The sequence below is a fragment of the Cadophora gregata genome (assembly GCF_030347475.1).
Source record: "Cadophora gregata isolate MNR1 chromosome Unknown scaffold_12, whole genome shotgun sequence".
NCBI classification, from domain to species: domain Eukaryota; kingdom Fungi; phylum Ascomycota; class Leotiomycetes; order Helotiales; family Ploettnerulaceae; genus Cadophora; species Cadophora gregata.
This window is the reverse complement of record NW_026695935.1, coordinates 1,722,128-1,746,147: the sequence shown is the minus strand read 5'-3', so window position 1 is coordinate 1,746,147 and position 24,020 is coordinate 1,722,128. Positions and strand designations below refer to the sequence as shown.

General features: G+C 47.7%; 8 protein-coding genes across 8 annotated transcripts; 3 read left to right on the top strand and 5 right to left on the bottom strand.

Annotated features, from left to right (window-relative positions):
• Positions 1-433: 433 nt before the first annotated feature.
• ONS95_003365 (uncharacterized protein) lies at positions 434-2,278 on the bottom strand. Its single transcript, XM_058496671.1, has 2 exons — positions 1,386-2,278; positions 434-1,282 (listed from the first exon to the last, which is right to left on the bottom strand). The coding sequence occupies exons 1-2, from the start codon at positions 1,826-1,828 to the stop codon at positions 799-801; spliced, it is 927 nt and encodes a 308-aa protein (XP_058353923.1). The 5' UTR covers positions 1,829-2,278; the 3' UTR covers positions 434-798.
• ONS95_003364 (uncharacterized protein) lies at positions 2,266-4,023 on the bottom strand. Its single transcript, XM_058496670.1, has one exon. The coding sequence runs from the start codon at positions 3,663-3,665 to the stop codon at positions 2,574-2,576; it is 1,092 nt and encodes a 363-aa protein (XP_058353922.1). The 5' UTR covers positions 3,666-4,023; the 3' UTR covers positions 2,266-2,573.
• A 650-nt stretch (positions 4,024-4,673) lies between these two features.
• Positions 4,674-8,726, bottom strand: ONS95_003363 (uncharacterized protein). Its single transcript, XM_058496669.1, has 2 exons — positions 5,974-8,726; positions 4,674-5,922 (listed from the first exon to the last, which is right to left on the bottom strand). Exon 1 carries the CDS (start codon positions 8,525-8,527, stop codon positions 6,062-6,064), a length of 2,466 nt encoding a protein of 821 aa, XP_058353921.1. The 5' UTR covers positions 8,528-8,726; the 3' UTR covers positions 4,674-5,922; positions 5,974-6,061.
• ONS95_003362 (uncharacterized protein) lies at positions 8,706-9,617 on the bottom strand. Its single transcript, XM_058496668.1, has one exon. It carries the CDS (start codon positions 9,593-9,595, stop codon positions 9,224-9,226), a length of 372 nt encoding a protein of 123 aa, XP_058353920.1. The 5' UTR covers positions 9,596-9,617; the 3' UTR covers positions 8,706-9,223.
• Positions 9,618-11,709: 2,092 nt separating this feature from the next.
• Positions 11,710-12,157, top strand: ONS95_003361 (uncharacterized protein; the record flags this gene model as incomplete). Its single annotated transcript, XM_058496667.1, has 2 exons — positions 11,710-12,041; positions 12,100-12,157. 2 exons carry the CDS (start codon positions 11,710-11,712, stop codon positions 12,155-12,157), a joined length of 390 nt encoding a protein of 129 aa, XP_058353919.1.
• Positions 12,158-14,034: 1,877 nt separating this feature from the next.
• On the bottom strand, positions 14,035-18,253 carry ONS95_003360 (uncharacterized protein). Its single transcript, XM_058496666.1, has 6 exons — positions 17,644-18,253; positions 17,431-17,570; positions 17,191-17,373; positions 17,103-17,127; positions 16,486-17,052; positions 14,035-16,424 (listed from the first exon to the last, which is right to left on the bottom strand). Exons 1-6 carry the CDS (start codon positions 18,075-18,077, stop codon positions 15,155-15,157), a joined length of 2,619 nt encoding a protein of 872 aa, XP_058353918.1. The 5' UTR covers positions 18,078-18,253; the 3' UTR covers positions 14,035-15,154.
• Positions 18,254-18,528: 275 nt separating this feature from the next.
• Positions 18,529-19,677, top strand: ONS95_003359 (uncharacterized protein; the record flags this gene model as incomplete). Its single annotated transcript, XM_058496665.1, has 1 exon — positions 18,529-19,677. The coding sequence occupies one exon, from the start codon at positions 18,529-18,531 to the stop codon at positions 19,675-19,677; it is 1,149 nt and encodes a 382-aa protein (XP_058353917.1).
• Positions 19,678-21,201: 1,524 nt separating this feature from the next.
• Positions 21,202-23,330, top strand: ONS95_003358 (uncharacterized protein). The gene is made up of 4 exons (XM_058496664.1): positions 21,202-21,620; positions 21,671-21,826; positions 21,874-22,308; positions 22,417-23,330. Exons 1-4 carry the CDS (start codon positions 21,296-21,298, stop codon positions 23,142-23,144), a joined length of 1,644 nt encoding a protein of 547 aa, XP_058353916.1. The 5' UTR covers positions 21,202-21,295; the 3' UTR covers positions 23,145-23,330.
• Positions 23,331-24,020: the final 690 nt, after the last annotated feature.

Below are 24,020 nucleotides of genomic sequence, written 5' to 3'. Positions count from 1 at the left end.
GCTTTGTCTTCAACTCTGAACTTTTCACATACAAATCAGCTCTTGACAACTCTTTCTTCGGTTACTCTCCTCGTCAAAAGTGTGCATCGAGCATTAAGGTAATCATCAGGTACGTAAAAGTAAACACGCGGGGCGGTTAAGCGAGATCACTGGTGAGAGGGGTCACGCTTAGGTTGGTGAGCGTTTGGTATTCTGCTATTCTAGTGGGCCAAGAGATGTGCTACGCCGACTTCTCCAACTACTAGTCTGAGCTACAAGGAGCGTGGACTTTTTCTTGAGGTTGACCAGGTCGAAGCTGAAGAAGCTAAGGGTAAGCTTGAAGCAGGTAAAGCTAAGGCTGCAAAGTCAAGGCTGAGATTTGGAGCAATTGAACGCTCATTTTCAGAAGATTAAGGCGAAGGCTGAGGCTAAAGCTGTTCCAAAGGACAAGATCGCCTGAAGCATTATTTCTGTGGGCATAGATACAGCTAAGATCTTTCTTTCCTTGGGACAACATGAAACCTAGAATTTACCTTTGTTCTGAGGATAATCATGGCCGCGTAAGGATGAGACAAATATGCAAAGACAATAAGAATTTGTATCTCAAACCACTTCCAAATGTAATGAATGACAATTGGTGACATGGATGTCTCACAAACAGCAAACTCTCAAGCATTCTATGTGAACCGTCAAAGTCTAGGGTATCAAAACACAAACCTCAATCTCGCCCCTCAAAGTACCCCTCCATTTCCTCCTTAGCAGCCTCCCACTTTTTCCTCAAATCCTCTGGACCAACAACCCACCACTTCTCATGCAGACTCACCACTGCCGCCTCCCAATCCGCCTGATTCGGCCACGTCGCACTCCAAACCGGATCCAACTCGGATCCAACTCTCCCCAAGGCATCGGCCCTTCCCTCCTAAACGCATAATTCAGCAGACTCTGCTCCATAGTGAACGGATCGAAGCGTTTCCAGTGCTGCATGACTGACATCAGGTAAGTGAACATCTCGTTGGATGGAGCGGCGAGCCAGAACCCCGCGGATAAGTCGGTGCTGGTGGAGTTTGGTGGGTAAGTGTGGTCACGCTCACCGGCAAAGGCGTTGTCGGGGAGTGCTGCGAAGAGATAGTGCGCTGGGAGGAGGGCTTCGTCGTTTTTGATTTGATGGGTTAGGTTGGAGAGCGTGGGTGATGGGTCTTGGACCAAGGGTGAGGAGAAGATTCTGTCGATTGAACGCGTGATAAGAGTGTCTGAATCTATGAAGAGGATGCGTTCATATTCCACCATTTCGAAGATGCGAAGTCTGGAGTTCTGGTTAGCGTTTTGTTTAGATATCGCTTGACATATTCAAGTTGACTGATCCCATGGTGACACATGAGATAATCCACATATGCTTGAGAACTTACTTCGTGAACTGGTCTTTCCACTTCTTCACGCCCGTCTCAACCCACCAAGGCAATTTAACATCGTCAACAACCACTACAGTCGCCCCGTCCCGCTCCAGCCTGTCTCTTTTCTCTTGAGTAACGGCCCTCGTGACAACAACCAGAAACGGGATGTCTTTCCTCAACATCTTCGTTTGAGTCGCAATCTTCAGCTGATAATGCAGTGTCCTCGCACCAATGAAGTAGTTATCCACGGCATTCTCATCCCCCACGTAATTTTCACACAGAAACGTCGCAATAGCCACTTTAGATGAGCTGGTTGTTTGTCTGAGACGGCCATAGGATGGGTCGAATTTGACGGGTCCTGAGGCCAGTATCGTGAGGGTCAGATAGTATAGCGCCCCGACAACAGCTAGAAGGACATATGTGAGCTGTGCTCTGCGACTGCCTGGACTCCATCGCATGGTGTTTTGCGTGAGTTTGCGCCTCCGGGCGACACCTCGCTCAATGTTTATTCTTGGCTTGGCTGGACATGTCTCGTTCGCCTAGGGAAACATCGTCGTTGGGTTTGTATTACGCGAAATAAGAGTCTTTTGACGTAGGAACCGATTCTTTGAGGTGGGCTTGAGGAAGTTTGCCGTAAAACGAGGTGAAGGCAGGGTAGGTAGCACACAGGCACACACGATAGCTGTTGGCCTGGGCGCTGATGATGGCGCAGCGGCTAAGCGAGAACGAGGGCGTGATGCTAGTGGGGTACCAAGACAATTACGATGTTGTCTATACGAGATAGCTTCTTTACGTCAATCGAGTTCTTTGTCCTATTTGAGCTGTGGAGAGCGCATGAGCTGTTGCCACGTGAAGTGACTTTCGAGGAGGTTGATTGTAAGCTGTGAGCAGAATTAAGGGGGTGGACACATGCCGGTAACCGAAAGAGGAATGACACGAGAGTCAATCGAATTGCATAAACCCCCTATCCAGGGTAGGATGTTGATGTACACCAGCAACGACTTATGTGAATATGAGGGGGAGATGGTTGTGGAATTTGATCTGGCGGCGATTCCTATTAGCTTCACCCCTTCCAGGTTGTTACTAACATGTCGTAAACAGACCATATCATGGCTTTCCTCATATCGGGATCTTGCCAAAACACATTTACGTCTATACATCTTATACTGAAACAATATACACGTCGTAAAATAAATTATTTTCTCATCCCCCAGCGATTTTCTTCCTCCTCGCCTTATTCTCCCCTGTCAAAATGGCTTTCTCCCTCAATGGTCCAAGCTTCCTCTCCAGATCCTGAACCTTCTTCTCCAAGCTGATAACCTGTTCATTTCTCTCTGACATCTCCCCATTCGGCAACGTTTTTCTCAATTCCTCAAGGTCATACCTCCTCTTCTCCATCGTTTTCCACACCTCCCAATCGTCACTCGAGTCAAAACAAATATGATAATTCCGACACAGCGTCGTGTGCTCAGATGGACAATCGACCGCCTTCTTCAGAAACAGCCACTGCCATAAATGTTCCCAGATTCGGCCTGATATCGAGCTGGATAAGGTTCCGTTCTGAAGCCAGGACATGGCGTTTTGGTAGCGTTCTCGGGGGACGGCGCGAACTGTTTCTCGTGTAACGGCAAATTGTGAACAGCACGGTGCAGCAAGGATCTCAGGGAGCGGATCACCAGGGAAGAGTGATTGGAAGGCGTCCTTCATGAATGGTTCTTCGCCTTTGATATCCCTCAAATAGTCCGGCGAGTCGACTGTGATGGATGTGTTAATCCAGTTCGGACAGGCGTTGTACCAGCTGACGCGCAAGCTCATGTATTTGCGACGGAGGACTTCTGTGAGATCGAGTCGATTGAGGGTTTCGGAAGTCCTGTATTGAAGAACCCCATCGACGTGCCATGCCCAGTCTTGGCCATGAAGGAAGATGGATATGTCTGGGAGTTCGTCGTAGAAGTCATGCATATAAGTGAGGTATCCCATTGCTTCGTTGCCTTGGTTGGCAGGAGTATGATACTTGGCGTGTTGGTCGTCCGCCATGTACGGAATTACTTGGTAATCGTGAATGCCAAGATTCTCTGTCCAGGAGTAATCGTTGGACGATAGTGTTGAGAGAACGAGGTGGACGCTCGGTTGGAGGTTCTCATGATTCAGGTTTCTCATGGAATTTGAGCAGTGCAGGAATAGCCATATCATGAAAACAGCAGTGGCGTATACAAGAGCTGTATTCCAGCGCCGGACTTGAGAGAGTGGGGCAATGTAAAGCATTTTCGACCGTCTAGCACACCTCTCCAACATTGTCGGCACTCCGACAATCTTGTCAGTTGATTTTATCTTCGTGCTTCGACTGCTGAATTGGCAAATTGGTTTTGAGATGGATCATCATGAGCTGGCCTTTGGAATTATGAGGAAGCGCTGACTCTTGAGCAGGTGTGATTGTTGGTTCTAACCCCTGTGATTGTTGGTTCCAACACAAAGAACGGCGTCTAAGGCTCTAACCAGGCATCTTAACACTACTACAGGGCGGGATCGGCATGGCTGTCCTTATTTTTAGTGAGGCTCTAATTGAGAACTGGTGGAAAGCGCGACGTTTCGGATTAAAGTGCGCGAAGTAGACAAGTAGGCGATTAACGGCATGGAGATGTGAACCCTGGGGGAAGGGGGGGGGGCGGGGGTATTTAACAGACACGGACTGTACTTTCTACAGGAACTGTCTGTAAAGAGGCCTCTTACACGTATTTTCTATTGTATTTAGTCACTTGTCTGCATTTTTCTTATTTAAATTCTCTGATTCTGGTGATTTCTAACGATTTAAAGCCAAAATACTGATATTACTTGTCATTCACGGGAAATACAGCTACCGGTTTTTTGTAGAGTTTTCTAACTAATAACGTTACTTCCCTTCCTTTTTCTCTCTCTTTCCAAGGTAAGGTCTCCCTCCAAGGTAAGGTCTCCCTCCAAGTTAAGGTCTCCCTTCCAAGGTCAAGTCTCCCTCCAAGGTAAAGTCTCCCTCCAAAGTAGGGTCTTCCACCAGGTCTCCGTCTAAAGTACGATCTCCCTCCTACGCAATGTCTCCTTTCTCTCTACTTCTCTCCCCTCCTTCTTTTCCTCCTCCTCGTCTTCTCTCTCCTTTCTAGTCTTTTTCCTTTCCCGTCTTTCGTCTAGTCTAAAAGTTAGTTTGTTTTCAAGTAAAACACAAAAAAGTAAAAAGGGCTTTATGAAAGTCCGAGCCGAAAGCTTAATTTGTCTGCATCGTTTTTGGACAAAATTACTCCAGGCTTTATATGAATTTTATCTATATTTTATTATTACTGAAGATAGGGACAAACAGACAAACTGCAGTTGTTGTCTGTAGGAAAACCGCCTAGGGGAAGTGCTCGCAGTTGGACGGAGAATGCCGTACACTGGCCTTCATAGTGTGTGGCTTCACTACACTACAGTACAGTGGTCGCGAATGGGCCACGTTGCATCTCTTAATTCTATAGCGCAAATCTAGAGCTGATCGGTGAAGTTAAAATCCCATAGATGAGTGTTCATCAGAGAATCAGTGGTGACCACTACCACTAATATCATTCACATGAAGAATCCCCCTCTCACATTACCATCCGATACCTTATGCGCGTATCACCGACTGTTGACAGTCGAACGATGACACGCACAAAATCACGACATGAAACTTAGTCCAACAAATCCTCCCCAAACTTTAAACCCAATAAACAGGCCCGAAGCCTGCCCAAACCAAGTAAGTCTACTCTCTGGCACTAACACCGTGGTGGACGACCACTCACACACCGTACCTCTAATAGTAGACAACCAAATCGGTACCCAAGATTCTCCATTCTGAGTCCATTCCTGCAGCACCGCCAACTACACAAATGCCATTGCCAAAATCCTAAAGTGCTTCCGCTCTCTGCAAACCTCATCAAACCCACCACATGTAATCAACATCTATCATTCCTCAACTAACCCCTTCTTACCTCTCTATCCTTCCTCGCCCAGTATGAACTTTCACTCTTCTTCCGTCCCGGTAGACAACAGACCCGTCTTCAGAAAATCGACTAATTCGGCTTTCGTCACGCCGTGGACGGGAACGACTGCGGGAACTAACAGGTGGGAGTGAGAGAAATATCTGAATGAGAAGCAGATCTGGAAGATCCACTTTGTAGGTCTGAGTATAGACTTGCGTCTCGGTTCCACGGTGAGGTCAGTGAGTGATCTTAGGATATCATTTTGATGAGGTGAGAAGGCTTGTGGAAGGGGATTTGAAGGTGGTTGGGGATGCAGTTGCTGCGTGGGCAAAGTGAAAGGGGAGTTTTGACGGTGTGTAAGGTTCAAGTGGAGAGCTTGAGGGGGCAGTATGCGAGAGTTATCAGGGCTGAAGATGTTTCGAGAGAGATGGGTGTTGCGGATGGGAAATAATGGGTAGGGTTTGAAGAGGGAGAAGAGAGATGAAGATGAAGTGTTTGACTGAATTGAGTGGTAATGCTCGTGACGTTGGTGAGACGTTCAATAGCAACCCATTATCCAGGGAGCTTGCAGCCATGAAAGACGAAGACTACTGAGACGTCAGAATAGCTCTTCAAAATCCCAGTCTATTTTTGAATACCAGATGCAAAATAGTTGACGTTTCGCTCAAATCATACAATGATTGATCATGTCTTGGGTGATAATGCATGAATATGTTGGTCATTTCTCTACCCTCTCACCAACATCCTCGCCCGTCGTCTTTCTTCTTCACTCAGCACCCATGCCATCTCCTCATCGCCCTCTTCCTCGGCTTCGTTAATGGCTTCCCATTCATCTTCTTCCATGTTCACAAGCATCGAAACCTGAGCGACGCGTGCGAAGGAGTCGCGAATACCGTATCGACCGCCTCTGGCCACAGCGCTGATAATTCCTGAGAAGTCTCGCTCCATTCGCTGCGCACCCAGGGCATTGATCTTCCCAGAAAAGCCCCAGATCCGTTTCTCGAGGACCTTGGACAGGTACTTCGCAGTCGAGTCTAGGAGGGCGGCGAAGGATTTTGGGGTCATGATTCTTTGGATGGGTTTCATTAGCGCCTCCCAGCTGTGCTCGAACCTCCGGGCAACTAGGTCGTTGATCATCTCTTGATCGTCATCTGTATCATTATTCCTCGCAATTTCAGCGAGCTCTTCTTCCGTCAAAGAATAATCCACGTCTCGGAAAGTGTCTGACAGGACAGGTCTTAATCGAGGTTTAACCACTCGTTCGAACATCACTTGCAACCCATCCGCAACAAGCTCCGAGGTCTTGGCTGCGAAGCTTGAACTTAGACTTTCAAGAGCGTTCTTGACAAAGGTCGAATCATGACCAAAGGGAAACATTTCGTCTATTGGATTAGGTCCTTTGCCGCCATTTGGTAACTCGGCAGCGGAGAGCCGTGTTGTGACGATGCGAGAGAGGTAATCTGTTGCCAGTTCGAGCGAATTGATGAGGACTATGAAAGCAATAATCTTGTCCTCAGGTGGGAAGCCCCCTTGTATCACTGCCTTGGGATATGACTCGTCCCGCATCTTTCTCTGGATCATGCCAATAAAATCTGACCCTAGCACTCGACTGATAGTAGGTACTACGGAAGCAATGACTTCCCGCAGAGATGTCGCGAGTGAGCGCTGGAGAACCGTGTTGACAATATACATCACATCGTCCACAGCAGAAATGATGAATGGCGCATTACCATCAAGTGGCTTCGATGGGTTCAGGGACAGCCCGGCAGGAGATTCGTCTAACTGGAAGGCTTTCTCCACTGATCGCCTGAAAAAAAATGTCGACATCGTATTGAACGGAGTGGTAAGCCTAGCCGTGATCTTTTTATTCAGGGCAGACTTTGTGAGCAGATCTGGCGTGGCCAGCGGTTCTTCGGGACTCTCATCCGGGTCCTGCTCGATCTTAGATATGGCTTGCGACAAGACGGCTTTCGGCGCACTCACCCTACACTTGCCAGCTAAAAATCGCGAGTACATCGACCAGCGGCCCAACATCATCGCAGTCTCATTGAGCAGCCCATCGATTTCCTTCATATCCACGCCCTCGTCCTCACTGACTCTGCCATTTGTTCCGCCTCCAACAGCAGGCGAATTTGTTCGTGATATTCCCATATTCTTCTGTGCTGGCAAGAAGCTGTGAACCAGGAAGGAGAACGGGTAGCTCTTTACATCCGTCAACCGCCTGTCAACACTCCTCTCATCCCCCCACATATCCAAGACGATTCCACCTTGTACATCTGCCTCCACTTGTAGCCTCTCAATAACCTTGACCATCTTTCCTTGGCCATAATGCCTTTCCACAAGTCCTCCATGACCGTCCACGATCTGCGCAATATGTTCAAATAGCCGTGTCAGCGCGTTTGCATAGAAGAACCCATCTTTGCCGGCGCTTCCCTTAGTCCCTTCTCTCAAGCTCCCTCTTGCCCTGGCAGCAACTCCCTGGCACACGTATCTCCCATAGACCTCGAGTCCAGTATCCTCTCTCCCAATCAACGGGAACAATTTGAAGAAACGTGTGATTTTGCTGCCATCGCCCTCCTCTGCGGCTTTCTCGAACTCCCTCAGAAACAGCCCGCAGAGCGATTCTTTCGCGTTTTCGATCGTTATTCCTGGAGCATCTGGAACTTCAACACTTGGTACGATCCTGGCGGCAAATTTCCCCTCAATAATATGATTGGGGATCTTGGAAGCCCGCGCAATATACCCCGCAGCAGCTTCCCAGTCCTGCGGTGCGCCCATAGACCCCACAACCCCTTGCACACATGCCTTCAGCTCGGCGACTTGTTCGACAACACCCAGCGTCTCTTCTACACGCTTCTTCTCAAGATCAAGCTCCTTGACCTTGCTGGAGAGGTGGGATGCAGTTCCCGCAGCAGAATCGAGCATGCCATTGCTGATGTCCCGTGTGTGTATGACCTGTGTTCCCAGATGCGCGCGTAGTAGATCTAAGCGTCCCAGCTCGCGGGAGAGATCGGCCTGGGAGGATATGAGGGCTTGAAGCCTCGATGCGATTGCTGCATCGCGAGTATGGAGGGCGGAGAGGGATGCGCGAATAGACGCTAAGGAGGAAGATTCGTAGATGTTGGGAGAGGCAGCAGCCTCCTCGGAGGAATTGAGAGCTGGATTGCCATTCGTGAGGCCTGGAGGAGGCATTGGTTTGGGTTCGGCATGGGTGGTGCGGTTGTGGAGGAGCTCGATTTGAAGCTGGTGAACCCGCGATTACGCTGGCCGGGTACAGGTGGCATGTAATATTTGTGGGGTGTCATCGTAAGCGAGATTTTATATCGACCTCATGTCTGCAGGTGAGACTGAGACAGAGACATCACTGCATCACGAATACCTATGAGCGAGGTGTATTGGGTACCAAGGAACTCTGGACACCAGAGATAGCTCTTGTCTGTGGTTTCGAGATCCTAATCCGATCATTTCATCTGCTTAAGACATGCAATGTGACACACCATGATCATGCCCTGAGGCATGGGATATTCCCAGCGCTTAGGTCTTGTCGCAATCTCTCCGACGGCCAAAAAGCTGGCCGGTCATTGTACGGCTCAACTTTCAAGCAGTAAAAGGTTTCATTGATGATGAAATTTATCAAGAGAAGAATAGGATAAGTTCGCATATAGCTGTTCTTCGCGTGCACTGCACTACGGCTCTCGTCAAGTGGTCTTTAGCTAACAGCCTGTGCAGGACTATCCTGTGTGATGGTATTGAAGACTCTCGAGAGGTTTTCATCGTAAAAATTTCTGATCTCTGTTACAGCACCCATCGAACAACAGAATCCTTCTTCGTTAAGCTTCATGACAATCAACTCTTCCTCTCTGGGCTTCATGAGCTGAATACCATCATCTAGCAGGATACAACCGCAGACAATAGAATCACGACTGCAATACCCGCAAAGACCAATTTGTCGGCATTCCTTACAAGTGACGCCGCACTTTTCTTCTGCTCGTTTTGGCACACCCAGCCTGTGAGATTGTTTGCTTTTTCCATGCATTTGAAAACTCCGCTCTCTTCATAAGTTGGGGTCGTGAAGTTGCAGTACAGATTGCATGCTGGAGAATCGTATGGCCCATAGAATGCAACATTGCCTTCCCCACAGCATCGAGTCAATATCTCGGTGTTATTTCCCCCAACTGTGACCGCGCAGGCCGTCAAGTTGGTTGGAAGAGTGTCGAAGGCAACATTATCGATGCACGTCTTGCCATATCGGTCTGTCATTGCTCGGTTCTGTTGATGTTTCTGTATTATGGTCAGCATTTTCCGGCGGTCAAGGAGTCAGGCTGGCACCTACCGGTATGTGAGATTGCGCTCAATTTTTGGTATGAGATATGGAACGTAATCCTATTGGTACTCGATCATAAACTGAACAGTAAGTAGATAGAGGTAAAGCCGTTCAATACTCACGGTGCGCCTGGAGCTGATGGTGTATTCATTTTTCCGAACATGACTGCGTACACAACTTATATCAGCTCAAGTAACAAGGGCAGTGTTTGATGCTGGTGAGTTCTCCTCGTTGTTGGATTTGTTGGTTGGTTGTTGGTTGATTTCTAGCTGCGGCGCGTAAAACCCTTGGCAGGTCCTGCCTCCTTGAATTTCTCCCCTGAAAAGCGAGATTCTTCAACAATCCTATGCACTCGGGCTCATATTTTGGTCGAACCTATATATTTGACGAATAATAATTGTTCTCAGATGGTGAGAGACAACCAAATGAAGAACTTGACCTTGGAAACGTCTGGCAGTCTCCTGACTTTCGTGGCTGCAATTGCTAGGATGCTCGACATCCTTGTTCGACGAGAATTCGCCCCCAAATACGATATAAGCGCTCCGAAGCTCTGTGAAGCCATATTATTCCTCAATATTCTTCCTTTTGCAGTCCCTCTACAGCAAATTCACGAAACAGATTCCAGTAAATGCCACCAATCCAGCCAGAACCACCTTGCTTATTTTCCTCGCTGAGCATGCGTCCGCCTTCAGTGCATCCCGACAGCTCCATCCAGTCAGGTTAGATGACTCCAAGCATGCGAAGACGGAGCTTTCTCTAAATGTAGGTGTCGATAAGTTGCAGTACTGATAGCACCATGGATACTGGTCGGAGTGGTTTGACCCATAGAGTGCAACTTTATTTTTCCCACAGCAATCTGATATGATTGCAGTATTGTTTTCCTGAAGGGTGGTGGCACAGGCGGTGGATGACCACGGAATTGTTTCTGCGGCGTTCGAACAATATACACTCGAGCCAGATCCGTTTGAGATTACTGACATCTCTGGAGCTGATCAGTCGCCTGTGGGTGCAATTTAGTCATGGACGAGCCTGAGCAGTCGTATCTTTACACGTACCAAGGGCAACCTTTTAATCAAAGCTTGAGGAAAGTCTTTAGACGGGATCTTGCCAGAAATGGCCTTGAAATACGTGAAGATGTGAGAATGGAGGCAGTGACATGAGGTGACGGCAAAGTGGGAGGTCGAACGCAGCGACAAAATTGCTGAAATTTGCGAACTGATCCAAATATGTTACCAACACTTGGCTGACACATTTTCGATCGTGTCGCATTCATCCGTGGGTCGGACCATCATGGAAGATGCGTAGGGTCGCATGCATCAGCTGCCAAGCCCTTCACAAAGCGGTAAAGGAAGGCCGGCGGTTACATGAAACCAACACATAGCTGCTTCAACCTGCACATATACTTATTTCTAGCTGCAGATACTCGAAAGTGACGGTGGGTCATTTTTTTGGTTGTCTTGGCAACTTCGCCACGATATGTTTGACGCCTGGATGCAAAGATTGGGCTGCATCGCATCTACCGCTTGAGCCTAGCGTTGTTTGTGTAAGTGTTCTCTGACTTTCATGGTGAGTCTCTGTTTTTGAAAACAGTGGTAAATGTCAGAGCGAGTCACGACTTGATGTCGTGGAGACTGACTAGGGGCTTTAGGCCCATCCTCACGCCCCTGATACTGGAAGTCGGGGTGTTTGGAAGAGCTTAAGCGAGTCTATTTATCGATCAGATAGATTGATGATAACTTTAGTAACCCTCACCCAACACCCACAAGCACTGGACTAAGACGACAATACAGTAGATACACTTACTAATTAACCTACCTTCATTTCTTAGCTTGGCGGACGTGGCTAACTTTTGGGTTAGGCCTCTTGGAGCTGACGATCTTTGGCGGCTAGAATCACAAAAGGGACAAGCATGATGCAAGTAGGCACAGATTCTAAAGTAGAGCGTTCTACAACTTTGGCCTTGCGGCCACACCAACTTCAAATAGCCAACCTCACGCGGGTCACACCATCTTTAATAGAATAACCAACATGATGTACTGCATATGGTGAAATGCCAAAGCCGGATGACAAAGGAGCCTGTTCCTCGTATTGCGAAGTCAAAGTCTACTTCACCCATGGTAGAGAAGTTCCCTATGATGCGACACCATGTGAAGGAACAGAGTGCGCCATCAAGAAAGGCAAAACTGTTAGCACCACCAATACTTGGGAAATTAATGGAACTGTTGGTATTGAGGCATCGAAGTCGGCATTGATGGGAGCGTTCAGCATTGGAGGAAGCTACAGCTACAGTACAACAGTATCCTATAGTGAAGAGGCTGAATCTAAAGAAACCCTCGATGATGGTGAATGTGGCTATTGGACTTGGGTGCCAACATTCGTCACGTAAGTTTCCCACATATCTAAGGAGCAGTTATCAAAATTGCTTGCTGACAGTTACCAGGAGCTGTGGTACACTCACGACAACGTCCAGTCATGATACTAGCGCCTTGGGAGCATAAGCAACCTGCGACATGGAGAAACGGAGAGAAGTACACAATTGGTGCAATACGACCCCGCCAACGTCGAAAGATGGTTCAGGATTCGGCAAGAACATTTTTGTCTATACAGACTGCAACAGAACAGGGGGTATTCTATGGAATCATCCTGGTCAGAGTGATATCTACAAAACTCCTGGAGTCTCGTCAGCCTTAGATGCACCTCAGCCACCAGCGGTCGAACCTCCACCGGCTCCTCCTGCCGGAGACGTCAATCTGATAGACCTTTTCCCTTCAATTGGAATACTAAACCCTCGAAAGGCATCTGCATTGTAGTACTTCAGGCTTTGGATAGAGTACTTTGCAGTTTTAGCCAGACTTCAAATTGGTCGTAGCAGGATATGATCTTATGGCACTCGATATGAGGAGATATCTACGATTGTATCACCGGGGTTCTGTTTGCTTTTCTGTCTTTGTACAACTTGGCCTGTTTTCATTCTTCCGGGTCTCCTGCTTTTGTTCTGGCGAGTATCCTAGTCTTATGCACTTTGTCTTCCAAAGAAACTTTTTCTGTGAATGTCCAAGACTAACTGTGATGTCGATCAATGTATGACCATTACCTGGCGAGATGAGAATATTCTTAATTACACTTCATGGTGCTAATCTGCGCGGTAGGCGTTGTATCTCTATTTCGACCTACAGGTGGACTTGGTTAATTGCCCGAGCGAAAGTCAGCACATTCCTTTTCCAGCAGCCACGATTTGCAGTCAGTTTCTCCGTGTTGGATTCAGTGCCATAAATCACGAGTTGCCATTGATTTTAGGTGATACGAACCAAGTTCTGAGATTACCAAGAAGCAAGTAAGAGGTGATCAACAGTGGTATTTGTATGCGACGATATGATGATAGATGCTGACAAGAGCCACGCGTGGTATCGTATCGTACCGACTTCATGGCGCTTTGCCAGAAAATTGTATTCTGTGCCTGTCATGCCCAGATAGTATTCCTCGTAGAGATACGATATAGCAGCCTCGGTACTGATTCCTCTTAGGCTGCTCTGGTTGTTGACCGGATTTTCTAAGCGATGGTGCCTTGCGAACCCCTATTGTAAAGCGAGCCTGAGGTACCCCAGATACTTGATAAAGCCTCCATCACACCATTCCATGCATGCCCTCAAGGAGAATTGCCCCCAATCTGGAGACTCTAACCCACGTATCCGAGCGTTGCTGTTTGGCCTGCCTTTCTGTTTCTCCCGGGACCCAAACGAGGAGCGACCCTGCGATTCATTCAATACATTATACAACCAAGTAAATATAATGCAGCCATTATCTTTGCATAATTGTGGGATTGACAGCAGCATAGGACTTGTACTACTTTCCGAAAAAGTCCCACTTTGGTAAGAATGGAAGCTGTGCCGGTGAAATGAGGCAACCCTCAACGAACGAGGCGTCACCCTGCACTTCCTACTGTGAAGTAAGAATAACTTTCATCTATGGAAGAGAGGTCCCATATGTGAACTCTAGTTGTGGAGTTAAGTCCCGCTTACTCAAGGAAGGCGATTCTGCCACGGTTGAGACAACCTGGGAGATCCATCCCAGTCTTGGGCTCGAGATATCCACAAAAGTCAGACTCAAACCTTGTTTTCGCTCGTTCCGTTTTAGTGTTTGGACCTGAGCAGCTGCCGCTTTAACCTGAGCCGGGAGTGATCATTCCTGAGCATGCCTGAGCACGAGTCGAGGGTTGCCCTAAGTAGTGGACTAAAAGAGTAAGATTCAAGGAACTGGCTCTTAACAAAGATCTCATTGCGAGCTTAGGCGATCGGTTGAAGAGATGTCAAGCGGAGAAGCAGACTGAGTGACTGTCAACAGTAGGTTCTGGGCAATTATTGCCTTTTTCAAGATAGCTGGATGAAGTTATGTTTCCATGATGAAAAAGGTAGACAGGTATTTTGTGAAAACTACTTGAATATATTGCAAATGGAAAATATCTTCTTTATGGTTCTATGGAGCAATGCCTAAGAAAAACTACCTGAAGAAGATATTGCACCATGACACGACCAATTGCAGTATTATCTTGTGACCTCGTTTTGAGGAGAAGGGGACTTCGACAGCAGCAACCTCTTGTTTTCTTTAGTCAGGAGAGACACTGGGTCGAAAATGTCCTCCCCCTCATAAGTCTTCCATATTTCGTTGTCTTGGTTACAGCGCTTCTTATTTCACCGATAGGAAGGAACGGGGGTGTATAAAGGACAACTTGTTGTGTGTTTATTGTCTCCCAACGAATGGATCCTGGAACACAGTCCCCGACAACCACCCAGTACATCGTCACCGCCCAGCTCTTCCGCCCAAATTCTTTCCATCCAATAACCCAGCTTGATATCCGGTCCGTGTCTCGTGGCTGTTCCGTAGTGTAGTAGCCTTTCTGTTCATACATGTAGCGGGAGGTACTGCGGCGTTGTTCCTCTCGACGCGAACGTTCATGGCTTGATATGAGTTCGTTCTTGATCTTCCAGTCGCCGTAGCAGTACTTTTGATTCTCACATTCTTCTCTGGCTTTACACTCAACAGTGGCAGGATCATTGTTCTCACGATTAAGAGGAGTAAATATGCCGAAAAAATATCGTGATCCCTTTCTAGTAGTTGGAAAAGATTCCGACGCGCCCGGTGCTGAGAGGGTTGCTTCATCCTGCATGTTCGTTCCGGCAAACACGTAGGGACATTGCTAGTATGAGACTCTCGTACAGCTCTCTGTTGCAGAGAGCTAATGACGTGATGCTTTCGCTGTTGAGAAAGTCGATGATGCAACACCATAATTGGCGAGGATGGCCCAAGAAGGGTGCAGGATCTCTCCAGTCTGGTCTGGAGAACAGTACAGCCTTCGTCTTGGCGAGTTCGGGACTGGATGTAGTGTTCAATTGGACTGAAACCTGCATGGTGCTCTTCGAGTCTTCTGATTCGCTCGTGGTGTCGAGGGCCTCCAATTAAATCTCCACGTTCTTGCTTCTTCGTTGAGCAATTTGGTTTCAAATGCGATCCATATGCGCTCTCAAAATCCGCACCACTTCCTCATTTCCTTGGTCAGCTGCTCGATAGAAAGCCGTATAACCATAATGATCTTTCGCAGCGACATCAGCTTCATATCTCAGAAGCAGCTGCACAATTCCAGCATGACCGCGATCTGCAGCCCGATGCAGCGCGGTCTGTAGATAACTGCTTTTGATAGACAAATCTGCCTGTTTACTCAACAATAGATCTGCAACGGCCTCGGAGCCAGACTCAGCTGCGCGGTAGAGAGGCGTCGCTTTATATCCGTCGACGATGTTTATGTCGGCATCTTTTTGGAGCAGCAAGCGCACAAGCTCGGTCTGACCATTGGAACAAGCTAGATGGAGAGCTGTCCAGCCAATTCTATCCTTTGCATTGATCTCGGCACCTTTGTCGAGGAGAATTTGTATAGTTTTCATATGTCCGCCTCCCACTGCGCGGTAGAGAGCCCGCTGTCCATTCGAATCGGCTGAGTCGATGTCTGATCCTGACTGGAGCAATGCTGACACTGCAGAGGCCAGGCCGAAAGAAGATGCCAGAGACAAGCCATCTACGTTATGCCTAGGCTTGAAGTAGGTGCCCTTTGAATGGTTGTCGGCGTAGTCTTTCGCGTGCACGAGAAGACGAACCCTGGTCTGACTTCCGAGAAGTCTGACAATACACTGAGTAATTTGATCATCGTCGGCTTGTCGCGCGTGGTCACCCCAATGCTGAGCTGCATAGCCCAAGAGGGTATGCTCGCCGAGCATACGTGCTATGTTATTGGGCGAATGGTCTGTGTCGAGATTGATGTTGTCGAATTGGAGATAGGTCAGGCAAGTTCGAGCTATATCCATGTTTGCGTGCTCCAACACGTGTTTCTTCCCCCGCTGAAAATATTCCTGTGCAGTGTAGTGGACTAATGTGACGGTATCGCTCTCGCGGTTGATGACAACCATTCCGACGCAGACGGAGACGAGGAGTTCGGTATCTGGTATTCCGTCGCAGTCGAGGTCCCGATCTCCCTCCTCGATAGCTAAAGCGTGCTGAACTTCTTGCACGGTGAGGGGACGTACGGCAAAGAAGATCCAGCCGAGAACTCTGATTGCTAAATCAGCATGATCACGAGGATTCTGGAGTCTAATTCTCTCCATTAGCTCGTCGTAGATGGAATCTAGACCTTCCGGAAGATTATCCAGAGCGGACTTGATCTTGCGGCGGGTTATCTTGGTCGTCAACGTATCCAAATATAGACGAGCCATGAGAAACCTAAGGAAATCAACATCAAGATTCCTAGTCTGCTTTGTTGGATATACAGGTTGATGCTTACATGCCTCTGATTTTCAGGATGATTGTTGAGACAATCGTGCTCTTGAGTGAAGGCTCGTCAATAAAATGCTTCTGCATAGTTTTAACACTTGCAAGTCGCTGTTCGAGATAATTTTTGATGTCAGATTCACTGGCCTTCGCATAGACACGAACGGCATCCTCGAGTCCCTCTTCAAGCTTTGGAAGTGGTCGCGAGGCGATCAGCAGGCACACTCGACTCTTGTATTTCTTCAGCTCGGTTAAAAGAATGAATCGCACATCGTCCGCATCGGAGCACTCATCAAGAGCATCAATGATAATGAAGACCTTGGGGAAGCTCCATATGATGGGTAGAAGTAGATCCGAGATTTCCCCCACGTCAGGCCGCGTGTTCTCTCGAACGTGCTTGTTGTATAAACTCTTGAGATCTTGGAGGTACTCTGACTTCTGTGACACCAGTTGTTGCAGGAGACTAGCCATTAGGTTGACTGGTGTCTGAATTTCTCCGTCTTTGTAGCTAAAATATATGAAAGCGACGCCGAACGCATCGGCTTTCCGCTTTTGAAGCAACGCTTCAATTATGAAAGCCCTGTGATACTTAGCATACGCTTTTCCGAGAGGTTTAATATGTCACTTTACATATTAACAGTTTTACCTGTCCCAGCTATAACGCAGTCAGCCTTTCCACATTGAGATGCCCGTGTAGGGAAACTATGCAGTTACTGACGCATTCCAATGCACCACAGTATTGTGCCGGGCGCTTTCTTCCAAATCTTAAATTCTTCTGTCTCGAGTAAAGCTCTAGCACCTGCATCTTGTCGTGTCTTAGTAGCAAGAGTATCTCTCTGTTTGTTGTTGAAAACGGTCGAGAGAGGCGTCAGCCAAGCATAAATCTTCGCCAGAAGCTCTCCTGGTGATATATTAGTTTAACCCAAAAATCAACGGACCGTAGGTGGATGATGCATACTTTCTTGAGATGTGACAAGCGAATATACACCAAAGTTCGTAGCAGATATTTCGCCCTCTAGCCGTTCCAAATCCTTCTGGATTGCTATAGTCGCCAAATCCACACTTTCAAGTCGCTGCAATGCGATAGTCGCCATATCTCTGCAGTGAATCAACGTCACTTAACTGGAACTAGAGAGCTGCGGGGACTGATAAACTGAAAATGGCGGCCTACATCTGAAGCGCATCGATTGCCAGCGCAAGATTATCCTTCAACTCGCTACAAATCTCTCGGAGCTTCACCAAAGTACTTTCCCTAAAAGGATAAGTAGCCTTCTTTTTAGCATTTGCCGCCAGAGTCTTCCAAGTGCCATCAGGTGCAAGCATTTTGACCTTGTCCAGCTTCTTTTTCAAATCCTCGATGCCTGCTTGGCAAGATCGAATGCTGCTGGTGACGGTCTCGAGCACAGTGCCACTGAGATCCCGGCCCTTCGTCATGGTCAGAATCGCAACGAGAGTCTTTCCCAGCGACTCGATCGACTCGCACATGGTATCGATGTCTTTGTGAGAGCTGCGATATGCGTCGTAGTACAGTAGAATTCCTCGGGATACTGTGATGCCAAGTGAGAACAGCCCCGCGACACTGGACAGCAAGGCAAGCTCCGCCATGGCGAGTAGTGAGTTACGGGCAAATACGGTACGGTTGAAAGAAGCTTTGGGGCTCAATATTGGGGGGAAAACTCAAATCAACACTACTCAGTATCAACATGCAGTTAATTGTTACCTTAAGGTTTAAGTCGGATTTAGACTTGTTCTCTTGGGTAAGTCTAAATCCGACTAAAATCTTATCTCCCTCGGGGCGGTCCGTAGCCCCACATAGCGTCTATTAATACATTAGCACGATCGGTGGAAAGATGACTTCCCTGGACCATCGAGCCAACCAAATCTCGTCACACATGACAACCAGGCAAAATATTCAACTCATGAAAGTGAGTGCTTCTCTGTGTTTATCGTTTTCCTCACGATCCATCCAGTTTCTCATTATCTTCACAAGAACCTCAACATCACCTAAGTCACTATCACCCCCGTCAGCCCGTGATACCGGCACATAATCTTCATCATGGCACCCCAGCAACCTATCAGTATAATCGGCGCAGGCATCGGTGGTCTCACACTCGGTCGCTGCTTATTGAAGCGCAACATACCCACCATCTTATATGAACGAATGCCCTCAAGCCCACGCCACGGCTATGCCATCACTCTCCACCAATCCACTTACCAGCCCCTTCTCGCCGCCCTCGACATGGACGAATGGACATTCAAGCGCCGTGTGGCAGTCGACGGAGCTATCGGCTGCAGCGGCATCATCAACTCCAAATCTCTCATCCAGCAAGGCATATCAGACTCATCCCAATCTTCATCCTTCCGCGCCCATCGTGAGAAACTCGAACGCCTCCTCCGCGAAGGTCTCGACGTACAATGGGAACACGCACTCGAGAAGGTCGAGCCCAACAACAATCAAGTGGTGCTCTATTTCCAAAACGGCCAAAACCTCACCAGTGACTGCGTAATCGGTATCGACGGGCCCCATTCCAACACAAGGAAATCACTCATACCCGCCACCGAGTTCACCATCCTCCCCTTCGTGGCCTTTAACGGTAAACGGCGCCTCACGCGTGCGTTATTCGATAGGCTCTACGCACCAGCTATGAAAGATTCAACTGTGATCGAGTTGAAGCTGAGAGATGTCGTGCTGAATATCTCCATCAATGAAAATACAGCCGACCATGTCAGTGTATCGTGGATCTACTCGCGGCCATCTCGGGGCTCGAATGATCCACTACACAAACCTAACAGGCCCGTATCAGGCGCGACAGACATCCCGACAGAATTCTACGACGAGATCAGCAAACTAGTGAACCTCGAGCAACCGTTCAAAGAGATTTTCGACAGTGAGAAATTGAAGCTTGAACGCGTGCTCCATTGGCTTATGAGGACTGTTTTGGTCAGCTTGCCGGAATTGCAGGAGCTTGGCAAGAAAGGTGTTTTTTTCATGGGGGATTCTGTGCATGCTGAGCCTATCATTGGTGGTCATGGTGCGAATGCTGCTATTAGGGACGGTGTTGGACTTGCGAAGTGTATTTCTGAGGAAGGATCGGCTGGGATATTGAAGTGGTATGAGAAGCAGTATGGGGTCTGGAAACAAGGGGTGGAGAGTAGTGAGAGGAACATATCTGAGATCCACTCGGAGCCCACTTCAGTCTTATAGAAGCCTTGAGATGTCGCACGAATTCATGTCGAATCTTTGAATGAATTCAAGGTTATCGGTTATAAGAACATTTTGCAGGAAACGTGTAATTCGACGGCGTCTTGGAGCTCTTAAGAAGGAATTCCCCGAAGTTATGAAGACAGGGGGTTCTGCCGCTCAGAGGACACATTTCACCCTCAGATCTCACTTTGGACTCCAGAGAACCCGTGAAGACATTTGGGAATATAGACTTGGGGTATTAAGTGTACTTTCTCTCCAGAAGCTATCTTCAGGAATAGCGCCACAGGCACGTCAGACACCGGCTATCAATATTGGCTATCTATTCGCCTTTCAGTAGATACAATGACAGGTTTAGACCATATGGTGTTGAAAGCTTATTCATCTACATTGAAAAAAGCATTTATCTCATTACAACGCTTCCTCAGCCATGCCGCTTCAAGACACTTAATAGCGAACACATTCTTCCAAAGGTCTCACTACATGAGGCTTAACTACCATCAATTGAACAAAAGTCATTTTGCCCATGAATTCCACAGGAATGACTCCCAGGAGTACCCCTAAGTATATTATCAGTGATATCTGGCTGCCAGCAACAGAGTTTACTTACTTTCTCCCTGAACCAGCATTTATGTGATTCATGCTGGTTGTTGACATGTCAGAACTCATAAGCGAAGTGCACCCTTTTGCCTTAGCCGACGCAATGTTGACTCAAAACGCTTTTCGAATATTTATTATCCGACTTATGAGACCGCATGAAGGTTCTCAGGATGAATCACAATTTTCTAATGAGAATTGCGCCCAAAGAAGCCACCTGTATGCAACGCATTTAACGATGCTCGTTAGTCCTACTCAAGATGAAAGACATCACGTGCGGAATAGGTAGCTATTACCTATGGCGAGTCCTTGAGTGATACTTCATAGAGTTTCTACACGAATCCAGAAGAATACGAGTGTAGCGACTAATACTTAGAAGAGATAAGAGGCTTCCGCTCTCAAATGAGACGATTCCCAACCAGCAGAATGGCTGTCCGCTCCCGCCAGGAGGCTCGGATTTGATTATCGACCGGTCGAATTCTCACTTAGGGTACATCTATACCTAGTAACGATCTACATCTAGTTTCAAATGTTCAATGTCAAATGCGTTTGGAAAGTGCTCTTAACGAGGCGTAATTTTGCTGGCCGAACCTGGCATCGAAATATGCGTTTTTAGAACAAAATTCCTCGACTACCCCAGAATTTTCGAACACTTTTTCTATTTTTCGAAGAAAACGCCTGAATCAAGAACACACGTGCCCATCATATATGCTTAATCCACTCGAGGAATCATGACGTCCTAAGAGAGATAAAGTGGTTGCCAAGTGATTGCGGCTATTACCCCACCAAGATTGTTCCGTAACTCTGAAATCTTCCTCCAATGATAATCGAACTTTACCATAACTCCGCGATTATATGGGGATATCATGATCGTCCTCAAGGATGACTGGACCGGTTCCACTTAGAGTCAGACACAACATTTAGGCAATACAATTGTATAAAGGCTAATTCACATCGCTGCTGCTGCTCCAAGGACCTATCTTGATCCTCTCAAAACGCTGTCTGACCCGCCGAAGAGAAAATCATGATGTTTTTCGACTCGCTTACCGGCGTCCTGTTTCCAGCATTACTCCTAGGCTTGACAAGGGGGGCTACCATCAATTCCAGTGCCCCAATTGCAACAGTCAAGAACGGAACATATTTTGGGAAGTATGTTCCCAAATGGCAGCAGGATCAATTTCTTGGCATTCCTTATGCCATACCCCCACTTGGGCCACTCAGATTCGCTCGCCCCAAGTCTTTGGATACCGCATTCACTGGCTTTAGAAATGCAACGGAGTACGGATTCTCTTGCTATCAGTATAGCAACCCAAACTTCACCCTGTCTGAAGACTGTCTCACGCTGAATGGTATACAGACTTGAGCGGCTGATTATCCGAACGCCACTAACTTCAAGCAGTCGTTCGGCCTGCTGGAACTACCCCGAAGCACAAATTGCCAGTATTGATCTGGGTGTATGGAGGAGGACTTTACGCTGGTTCAACCGCTGACCCTCAGTACAATATCTCCGGTATCACCCATGTTGGACAGGAAATTGGGAAACCTATCATCACAGGTATTGTTTGGGAAGCCCTATGTCAATAGTCTCTACTAACACATCAGTCTCAATAAACTATCGACTAGGTGTGTGGGGATTCCTACAGACCCCGCAACTACTTGCCGAAGGAAACTCGAACGCAGGTCTCCTGGATCAAAGGCTCGCCTTCCGCTGGATCAAGGAAAACGTCGCTGCTTTTGGCGGAGACCCGAACCGAATCACGATCTGGGGGGAATCTGCCGGAGCTCAGAGTCTAGCTTATCATTTGCTGTCGTATGATGGACGAGACGATAATCTCTTCCAATCAGCTATCCTGGAGTCTGGAGGCCCGACTGGGGCACAAGTCCAACCTCTGGCCTACTATTCGGCACACGTAGAGAACTTGACGAGAGCTACTGACTGCTGGACTGCGAAGAACCAGCTTGCATGCTTACGAGATTTGTCATCAGATCAGCTCTGGAAGGCTCGAGTCACGACAGTTTGGAATCCGTTGATCGATGGTGAGTGACAAGTTTCTCGTATTAAGGTCGGAGTAAACATAGAGTTTCCCATTGCTCGCTAAATGTTCGAAAATTACCACTGAAGTCAATTATGCTCATTTTCATCAGGTGATTTTCTTACCGCGTACCCAAGCACATTAATGGCGGAAGGCAAATTCATACGTCTCCCACTCCTGGACGGCGCCAATAGCGACGAAGGAAGCAACTTCGGGATCACTGGTGTCGACAATGAAACAGCAATTTTCAACAGTCTCCTATCCTGGCGATCATACGCCATTGTACCAAACACGGCTCGAAAGTTACTGGAGCTGTATCCAAACGATCCTGCAAACGAACCTCCGTATTACATCAAAAATGCTACCGTTTTCCCAAACAAAGGGTTGCAGTGGCGTCGAAGTGCAGCCATTGCTGGAGACATCGTGATGATCTCAGGCCGCCGCAAATTCTGCGAGCTTTACACAGCTGCAGGCCAGCCTGTGTACAGTTACCGTTTTGATACGCCACTCTGGAATGCTGCGGTCACTGATGGAGCACGACACTTCGACAATGTCGTTTTCAGCTTTCAGAACATTTCTGGTGCACTTGGACCTCTGCCGAAATATCAGAATTACACCAACTTGAGCCGCAATATTGGGAGAGCGTATATCTCCTTCATTTACGACCACAATCCGAATACCAGCAGAGGCAATAGTACGCTACCTTACTGGCCGAAGTATGATTTGAAGAAACCGACGAATATGGTGCTGAACTCCAATAAAACATATGTGGAAGCTGACACATGGAGGAAAGAAGGAATAGACTTCATCAATTCTGTTGCTAGGGAGATTCTTGCTTAATTTAATTCCCAAGATACATTCTCTTCATCACCGAGGATATCAGATAGCGACGCCAGATTTTGAGGATCCCAAGCGATGTAATGAGGTAAAAGAAAATGCAAAGTTCAAGGGCGATATGTAGTTGCGCCGCTGTGGCTGTATTCGGTATCGCTTCAATGGATGGCATCTGATAATACTTGAGCCGAGAATAATACAAAGTCCGATTGTGCTTTCCTCTCTCCTCGCTCCTACTTGAAGAAAGAAAAAACTGCTCAGCTGCTCCTGATGGTTAAATTGATTGGTAGAGAAGGAGCTCTGAAAGCTATCAAGAAATTCAGTTCAATGTCGAAACCCAGAAATGCCATCAGGATACGTTTGCTCGCGCATGCATCTTTGAGATGCAACCTTTCTTCATCAGATCTCATCGAAGGCGCCTCTGGTGAGGAATCCCAGCCACACGGTAAAATTGCAGGAGATCATATTCGCAACCAAAAGAATAATTTCGTAAAATAGTGACCTTCTTGGCTAGATCATGATCTTTTACTATGGATGGCTATTGGCAGCATCTTAGTAATTTCCAGCCTGTTTGGTCACTTTCCAGTGACTTGTATCCAATGCAGGTACCCCTTGTCAACATCCTGTCTTGCTCCGTTTGCCGCCTGCTCCGTCGCACCGCAACCCCGGATCCGCACAACCGAATACTTGTTTACCAATAATCCTCGCCAAGGCTCCAACAACCACCTTCATGCCGGTAGATTACAGGCTAGCAAATGGCTCATCTGACTAGGCCTATAGCTGACAGGACAGGCACTCGTGACATCCATGTAGATATCTTCTCTGTAGAAGATCGACCTCTATGGGAAGGGGTTCTTGGAGGCCGCGGGAATGCTCATTCCG